The following is a 9381-nucleotide window of genomic DNA, read 5'->3' on the forward strand; positions in this document are numbered from 1 at the left end:
CCCCATGTGCAATGTGGGCCGCTGATTAGGCCTCCGGCCCATCCTGGACGGCTTCGTCATCCTCCTCTAGACGGCCGCTTTCCTCCTGCGCCGCCTCTATCCGGTGTGGGACTAAACGCTTATATTATGCGTTATGTTTTCTTCCATATAATTTTCCATCACAGGCTCCGATGCTCTCCGTATGAGCCACCCGAACGGATTTGCCTTTTGATGTGATACAGAGCAAATGCTAGAGCTGCTGATGCTCAGGAAGCAGATCCAAATCCTCAATTCCCCTCTGTTTCCTATAAAATTTCTAAATTTTCGATCCTTGACGATTTGCTCTTCGCAAAGCATTGATGTTACTTCACTAAACAAACGGATCATGTGCTTCTCTAAAGCTGGTGATTTGGTCTCTGCCCGGAGGCTGTTTGATCAAATGCCAGAACGAGATGCCGTCTCCTGGAATTCAATCATGACTGCTTATGCAGAGAACGGTCGTTGCGATGAAGTTATTCGAGTCTTCTCGGAGATGAATGATTCCAGACTGATGCCAAACCATACGTCCATTTCGACCATTTTGTCAGCTTGTGCGAAGCTCAGAGCGTTGGAGCTGGGCAAACAGATTCACGGGCTGTCTATAAAGACCGGTTCTTCGGTGAATGTATTTGTGGGCACTTCTTTGGTTACAATGTATTCGAAGTGCAAGGTCTCCGATTGCTTGTTTCGGGTGTTTGATGATATAGTTCACCCAAATCTTGCTACGTGGAATGCTTTGATATCGGGCTTTGCAATCAACCGCAGGATTAGCTATGCTCGTGAAGCTTTTGATCGGATGCCGAGGCGCAATGTTGTTTCTTGGACTGCCATGATTAATGGGTATATCGAGGTTAAGAAAGTGAGAATTGCACTGGAGTTGTTCGACTTGATGCCTGCCAAGAATACAGTAACTTGGTCTGTAATGTTAGGAGGCTTTGTTAGTGATGGACAATTGGAAGAGGCAATTGAATTCTTTGCCAAGATGATGAATGATGGAGTTCCAGCTACCGCAGCTAGCATTATCAAGGTAGCCAATGCATGTTCTGGTATGAAAAATGTCAAACAGGGCAGGAAAATTCATGGCTATGCTATAAAATTGGGATTTCATCTTGATCAGAGCGTTGAGGCTTCTTTGGTTTTAATGTATTGTGAATGTCTGAACATAGAAGCAGCTAAGCTAGAATTTGACAAATTGGAAGGTAAGTTTATCGGATCATGGAACTCCTTACTACGTGGTTATATAAATAAGAAAAATATCAATGAGGCTCGGATATTTTTTGATCTTATAGATAAAAAGGACAAGATTTCTTGGAACTCAATGATTAATGGTTATTTGAAACATAAGAGAATTGATGCTGCTCTAGAATTGTTCTCAGATATGCCTGAGCCAACTGTGGAGTCAGCTACAGCTTTGATGTCAAGTTTTCTAGAAAATGGAAATCTAAATGGAGCACAGAAACTATTTAACAAAATGCTTGAAAAAGATGTAATGGCATATACGACTTTGATACATGGTTACATGGAAGAAGGCCTAGTGGACAAGGCATTGCAGCTTTTCAACAAGATGCCGGAAAGAAATGCTGTCGCTTATAATGTTATGATCTCTGGTTTACTTCAGAACAGGAAGGTTGCTGAAGCCTATAAGCTCTTTAATGAATCTCCCGAGCATGATGGTACAACTTGGGATGCTTTAATATCAGGGATTGTCCAAAACAGGTTGTATGATGAGGCTTTTCCACTCTTTAAAAGGATGCTATTATCTGAAATAAGCCCGAGCGAGTTGGCTATAGCTAGCCTTCTCACTGCTTTATCAAGGCTATCTCTACTGATCCTTGGGGAACAAATCCATGCCATTGTTATCAAGCTTGGGCACGAATCATGCATGGTGATCGGAAACTCGCTAATAAATTTGTACTGCAAGTGTGGGGATATGTTGCTAGCTAAATTAATCTTTGACTGCATGCCTGAGCAGGATGTAGTGACATGGAATGCAGTTATTAATGGGTATGCATTTAATGGTCTTGGTAAAAATGCTATTGAAATGTTTGAGATTATGAAAAGGACGAGTACCAAACCTGATGAGGTCACTTTTCTTGGTATACTATCAGCTTGTACACATATGTGCCTTTTGGATGAAGCTCAGCATTACATTAGTTCTATGAAATATGATTATGGAATTTCACCTACATTAACGCATTATGCTTGTATAATTGATCTTTTATGTCGGATGGGCATGGTTGAGAAGGCTGAAAAATTGGCTTCCTCAATGCCATTTGAACCGGATTCTGTGATATGGACTTCACTTCTAAGTGGGTGCAGATTAAATTGCAATATTAAGTTAGCAGTAAATGCAGCTAACCAGCTATTTGCATGTGATGCAAGGGATCCCATGCCATATTTGCATCTTATCAGTGTTTATGGATCAGCTGGGAGATGGGATGATATGGAAAAATTGAGAACTCGAAAAAAGATACTTGGGTCTAATAAGCGAGCTGGCTGCAGCTGGATATAGACTTCCATCCAATGTAAGTATGATGAGCACTCCTCAGGAATTCTAAGATATCATTTTATAGCATATCAGTCTCTATAGTAGTAGTACTAAATTAAATTTTAAACTAATACTAGAGATCAATTTGTTGATAATTTGGTTGTATACTGATCATTTACTTATTTGACTGTTTTAGTAAATTGCTCAATGCTGTTTTTACATGGGTAGAGAATGCAAAGCATCATTGTTTACTATCTTTGAAACTGGGGCATCTTAAAAATGTTTTATCGTTGAAAGGAGCTTTCTAAGCAGTCCCAGGAATTTTATGCGGTAAGGACTGTTCATAGTTAAAATCGACGTTCTTTCTTCCATCCAGAGATCTGGGGTTTTATCTTTTCGACAGTCTAAAATTTTGAGACTGGTCTGCTCTCTCAGATACCACGACACTTTTTGGGTGGTTTAGGAGTGAATTCCTTTTTGAGTACGGTGAATGTGTACCCATCGAATCATGATTTTCTTTTCTCATCACTCAAGTTACTATGGGAATCTCTGTGTAGGTTTCTGGTGATATGGGCTTCTATTGGGTCTTGCCTTAATGCCTTTTGATGCTCGCAAGTTTCTTAGCCCATCGAAGAAGAATAGACTTGGATCCAGATGATTGATAAATTCTGATTGTTTATCATGGTAGTTTGGCAACTAGAAATTTATGTTATACAAAGCATAAAAATGACTTCTTGCGGAGTGGCAAGCACTCAGCGGCACAATTTGCACTTCCTTTTCAAGGAATTGTAGCGCATGATAATGCAGTACTTGGCAAAGGAGTTCTATTTTGAACTATCCAACAATATCTTATCATTTTTGTTATAAAAAAAAATCATTTTCTTACATTTCACTGATTCTCTGATAAATGTTTGTTTTTTAATTTCTTATATCCAAATTTCTAGAATGTTCTGTAGCTTATGTCCTTGCTTTTTGTGGAAGCTGTGATTGATGGAATGATCTTCTATCCATGTCACCTGTGGAGGCACTCTCTGGCAAGATCTTGGGAAAGAGCTCTGCGAAGATGGTGTTGTTTCACATAGATTATGAGAACTATGATGACCACCAGAATGTGATGAAGGTGGTTGGGATATGGAGATCAAATGCGGAGAAAACAGTTGATGACTATCATTATCAAGGAATCAAGAAGCTTACAGAGAGGGTTGCCCCCATGGCAGATGATGGTTGAATTGACGGGCTATATGGTTCAAAGGAGGGTAGATTCTTGATGAGCCTGCGGTCCTATGATCCTATCTAGAATGAATGGAACCATTGGCTTGTCAGGTATAAACTGGATGCTTTAAATTTTCACTGAGAACATGAAACCAAAGCTTTTCAAAGTTCTTTCAGTATGTAAATCATAGTTTTACTGTTGCTTGATGCAGTGATAAGGAGCTCGAGTTGACAAGTGCAAGGGCACCGGTTCGAATCCTGGATGTAGCTACATTGTGCAAAAAGTGTCAAAGGTTATGTCTGTTCCCAGTTCATCCCTCCCATGATCTTGGATGGCCAATATATTTACATTCCTTCGTAAATAAGTTTCAATGGTAACCCTGTGATGATGTACCTGGAGCCAAAGCCATGAGGTGGGCAAAAAGATGATTTTTGGATAAATAAGAACTGCTTAATATAGGCAAAGGCAATAATTGGTTTCTTTCTGTTCTTCATGACACAGCAGGGAAAATCTGCGTACCATGGTAAGGTGGTGGGCTTCTTTCCATCCACAGAAGTTGCGGTTAGAAAAATAAAGAGTAGATTATTGAGAATAAAGCACTTGCTGGAGTTAGTTGCTTTTTGTCATACAAAGGGTGACAACTGCTCGGAGGTCTTGGTGGAAGGAGTAAGTGTGCTTTTTAGTGACTCTTTCTATTTCAATGTTTTTTTTTTTTGGTTGACATGTCGCAAGCTCTCTCTACTGAAGGTTCCATAAGTTTCATTTATAACCATGCATCATCTACGTGTGGTGATAATATTGAAGAAATGAAAAGAAGCTTTGCTCAAATATCTAGCCTACCTGATCTGCTGTTGAGGGTTTGCCTTCAGATCAGTATATATATTTTTGAAGTGTATATTAAGCATGACGACAGGTACATGTCTGTTAAGGCCAGTTGGTTGGCAGGTAGATATCTTAAAAGAAAAATTTCCGGCATATTTTATCTACTGCCATGTATCTTAGGAGGAATGTATCTCTGTTGTTTCTCATTCTTTTTAATTAGATATCTATGTAATTATCCTGGTTACTTAAACGTCATTAATGAACAAGCTTGTGCTTCTTATTTTCGTGTATTCAGCTAAAATGACCTTCAGGCTTGTGTGGAGTGGTCATAGTTTTACTAGAGATTTCAAAAGATGTGCAACTTCTGCGGGAACAATGAAGTTGTCCAAAACATAATAAAGGAATAACTAGAGGGGCCTATTATTGATATTAGAAAAGATGGTTATTAAATGGAAATACAGAATCTGAATTCGAATGAAATTTTAGAAGAATCTGGGGACCTTCATTTTTTTGTTCTTTTTTGTTTCACATGTTCTACTTAGACTACTTGGTGACTACCATGTGAAAATATAAACGATGGACTTAAAGAAAATCGAAGTACAATCTAGGTACCTAGTTCTTTTTTTTTTTTTTTGCTGTACATGTTGCAACCTCTGAACCATTGTACAGGCATTATGTAAAGCTATGGAAAATGAATCAAAATGACCGAACTATCTAAGGATGTGGGTTAATTTTTTGGTTTTATGTGTTTCATAGAGTAACTACCTCATGGTCATTATATATTCCATGGGGAAGGCTAAATTATTAAAAGATCCCTATCTAATCTAAGGATTATTTTTTTGATCCTTCTCTCCTTAATCGGCAACGGAAGCTCATCACCAATACCAAGATTGGTGGGTAGTGGAGATTTGACGTCAGGAACGCTTGGACTAGAAATTGGGAACCCTCACAAAAATAAAAAGAAATGCACTAGCACCACCGAGCTGAAAAAATTGATGATCAAACAAAAAACTAATATCATCTCTTGCCATAAATCCACTAGCTCCTATTCCCATAGAGTCATAGACCCACATATTTGTGTGGTTTTGGTCCCAAGGTGATGTTTTTGTCTTTCTAGGTTTTTATTTTCTGAAATTCTTTGGCTTTGATACTTGAAGTTCTCTTTTTAGAACTTTCTTAGATTTCTCTTATCAATAGATCTTTTCTCCTTATCAAATTACCATTCTTTTTTCCTTAAGTCAACTGCATTAGATATTAAATTTTAGGTGAATGTCACTATTGACAACCTTCTTGAACTCATTCGGAATGAATGAATTTAGTGGATTTTTCCATATAATTGGTTAACCATAAGTTAGTCAAAACCAACTCAAATATAAATAGATCAGCTATGAATCTGGCATGTTGACCCAGCAGGTTAAGAGTGTAGCCCCAATAGGTCAGCATGGGATAGACAAACCGTTAAAATAATGGTAACTGATGTCTGGTAGGCTGCATGGTTCATGGTTAAGAGTGTAGAGCTTGGTGCACTACTCTCGCCATTTTTGATAGAGGTTTACCACTTATTGTGATATTCTAACATCAGTGTGGAGCCCTACTGCATCAGAGCTGATTGATCGCCACTTGACCATTTGCTACTAAAATATCTCGTTGATCATGGGAGTTTGTTATTTGTTCCTCCTCCTTATGTTAGAGTATGCTCAGCTTAAGGATCTTTGTTGTTGACGACTACCAAAACAAAAAAAATAGGATTTAGGATTAGACTTATTGGAGCATAGTATCCTGGTCAATGCATACACTAATGAGTGGCCTAAGGTGGGAGGAATGGAGTGTGAGACACTCTCTCCTCCCCTAATAAAAATCCCTTAAAAAGAAAAGAGTAGGTAGGTCAAATGCCTATTCTAGGCACATATATTAGATGGCATAAATAATGATTGCACATGGGAAGGTAAAATAAAGAGAGAGTAGTCCAGGTGCGAGATTCAGCAAAGCTCTTGAGTGTCTCCTCCAGCTCTGCCCTCTCACAATTTAGGACGATCCTCTCGAAGCCTCCAGCTGCTTGAGGATTAGAATGTTATGCTAGTGACTGACCATGACCCAAGAGGGGAGCATGAAGGGCTATTTACAGACGTCCTAAGGGAAGGATAAGGTCAACTTCCACTGCATTAAAATCATATGGTGGACAGGAGCTTCTGACGACAAAACACTGCTGTCAAAATGCTCCAACAGCAGAAGCTTGCTATTGGAAGGACCTGATGGTAGAATCATGCAATCAGGTATTGGCATGTGGTTAGGCCATTCCATGACATCATGGACGATTCCAAGGGTGTCAGAATTCAAAATATGAACCGATGCCAATGCTTCTTGTCAAAAAGTCCATGGGTTAAAAATCTGCCGCTAGACCCCCAAAGATGGGAAATTTGACAATTGTTTTCGAAGATAGGACTCCACCATCGAAAGGTCAGTGTTTCTGTTAGAACATCTAGGTCTAGGACTGGTTAGAGGTGATGCATGATGCATGAATGAATGATCAGAGGTGCAATAGGCTTAAATTTTGGGACATCACATCTTAAGACACCACCAAATGATATATAGAAGGCTAAAAATATGGGGGCTTTACAAAGAGGAAAAAAAGAAAGAGGAATAAAAAATATAATGCAAGGAATGACATTTTTAAATTTTTCCTCTTTTTTTTTCACTTTAAATTTTTTCATCTTTATTTTTCTCACTTGCTAAAGAAAGCAATTCTAAATTTTCTATCTTCTCTCATACTTTATTTCCATTTACTGAGATTGGCGGTACTAGTGCTATGATCCATATTTATTGCCTAGGCAGCTCTATGCGAAGACAACAGTAGCATAGGCTCTACGAAGCCTGAATCGAATCTTTCTATTGGCTTTCCTGTGAATAAGAAATGATGGGCACGGTGAAGCGAGCGCTTCTAGCTGTTTTGCTTGCTTTTTTCTTTTTGTGGCGGCTATTATAGGGTGGTGGATATGAATGAAAGGTAAAATGAACCTTATTTTCAAATTGATTAATAGATGGCCTGATGTATTCTGAGAGATCGAAAGAGTAGGAATGGATAGAGAAGAATGAATCTTTCAAAAATAGAAGAAATCCCCTATTTCTATCTATTGATGATAAAAGGACACAGGCGAGGAGAGAGAGGAGAAATTGATATCAAGGGATGGAAGTGGGGATTATTTATTTATTTATTTTTATAAATAATTTTGGGCAAACTAGGTCAGTATTACACAAAATTGGGCAGAATTGCTTGGTTTGGCATGGCTTTTCAAAAAATGGTCTGTTCAAGACGGTTCAATAATCATTGCTATTGGGTTAGACATGGATGTATACTTCTTGTTTTCAATCTGGATGAATGTGTCGGGTTTGGTTTTAAGGGTTTTCTTGCCCTACCCAAGTCCAACCAAACTCAAGCCATTGCCATCTGTAGTTCCAGTGGTAAAATGACAGCAACATCCACACACAAGCTTTTACATAACTATGATTCACAGCAGCAGGATGTGACATGAACCTTGATTGGGGCCTTGAAGTGATCTCAAAGGTAAGAACGACTGACCTGTTTTATTGTTTTATTCTTATTTTTATATTTGCCTGTTTTAATTTGGAGTCTTAGTCTCACATAGCTTGGCTCTTCCATGATGGTTTCATTTTCCTTTGAACTGTTTTTTAATTGATTTTGTCAGATAAAATAATCCGTTCTGTATTCATAACATGTGAATTTTCAGTTCCATGCCAGGACCATGATTTTGGAACATTTCCAACTAGATATGGCATGGTGAATGAAATCTTTGAAGCTTCGTGCCTCGCATAACACTAACATGGACGAGAATCTTCAGTTCCTGTTTATAGCCTCAAACGGCATGGTACGTACTACCGCGTTATATAGCCTAAATGGTGGGACCAGTTCTCAGAATTAGGCCTCATGACTGGGATCAACAACACCCTACAATTGTCTTGCGTCTTCGACTGAGGTATCCAATGAACGAATTATTCAATCCGTTAGCTGAGAACTTTCATCTCTTTACAGCAAAATCAGGGCATTTGAGATTCCTTGGGTATGGAAAATATTTGATTAGTTGAATGCTAGCATGTACCTTTTTCATATATACATCTTTACTGCTAGCAAGCAGAAATAATGGGAAAAAAATCTTGTAAATAGCCTTGTGATCAGGTTAAAACTTGAACATTTGATTTGAGGTTCTCATGTTTAAATGGATTATAGATACATCCAGAAACAGGGAAATGACAGCTTCCATATTTTATTCAAGCAGGAGCTACGAAAGCCTCAACGCAAACCAAAAATGTGCAAGATAAAAGGGCTTCAGTACTCCAACCGCTTCGCTGCAGCTACCTCAGCCCGAGTCAGGTATTATGCCATCATTCCCTCGATTACAATGTTTCAGTGCTGTACAGGTTCATGTAGCCGAAAGTAAACTAGTGAAGCCTCCGGAGCTAGACTTGAGCAACGCAGGAAGAGCACAGTTGTGTTAAGATACAGCAATCGTGGCATTATTGATTCTATTAGACTACCGTATCAGTGTATCACTATTAGCAGCAGGCAAAATAAGTATGCATTTCACTTGACAACAAATACGTTTTGGTAACAACTACTGGTATCAGCATACACACATACGCATCTGAGATGGAACCAACCGGCCCGAATTCGAAGCAATAGAACTTGAGTGTTTTGCTTCAACCCAAGCATGGACATCATCCTTTTCAGATCCTTCAGGATAGGATAAAAGCCAGAAGAATAGGACGGCGAATAACCCACTGATAACCATCTTCGAATCCCTGCCTCGGCTAGGGAGGCGGTAAC

At 38.9% G+C, this 9381-nt stretch overlaps 1 protein-coding gene across 4 annotated transcripts; it reads left to right on the forward strand.

Annotated features, from left to right (window-relative positions):
- Positions 1 to 9210, forward strand: LOC105051154 (pentatricopeptide repeat-containing protein At2g33680-like). 4 transcript variants are annotated; one of them, XM_019853747.3, is made up of 6 exons: positions 1 to 2543; positions 3488 to 3829; positions 3931 to 4131; positions 4221 to 4385; positions 8288 to 8617; positions 8834 to 9210. In XM_019853747.3, exon 1 carries the CDS (start codon positions 227 to 229, stop codon positions 2528 to 2530), a length of 2304 nt encoding a protein of 767 aa, XP_019709306.1. In that variant the 5' UTR covers positions 1 to 226; the 3' UTR covers positions 2531 to 2543; positions 3488 to 3829; positions 3931 to 4131; positions 4221 to 4385; positions 8288 to 8617; positions 8834 to 9210. The 4 variants fall into 4 exon arrangements, with proteins under 4 accessions (XP_019709306.1, XP_073107091.1, XP_073107092.1 ...); XM_073250990.1 differs by having other exon boundaries at positions 8288 to 8533; XM_073250991.1 differs by having other exon boundaries at positions 8299 to 8533.
- The last annotated feature ends 171 nt before the right edge of the window (positions 9211 to 9381 follow it).

The sequence above is a fragment of the Elaeis guineensis genome, chromosome 2 (assembly GCF_000442705.2).
Source record: "Elaeis guineensis isolate ETL-2024a chromosome 2, EG11, whole genome shotgun sequence".
Taxonomy (NCBI): Eukaryota; Viridiplantae; Streptophyta; class Magnoliopsida; order Arecales; family Arecaceae; genus Elaeis; species Elaeis guineensis.

Excerpts from the sequence above, each read along its gene's own strand:
- LOC105051154 (XM_019853747.3), top strand. The coding sequence starts at position 227 with ATGCTAGAGCTGCTGATGCTCAGGAAGCAGATCCAAATCCTCAATTCC.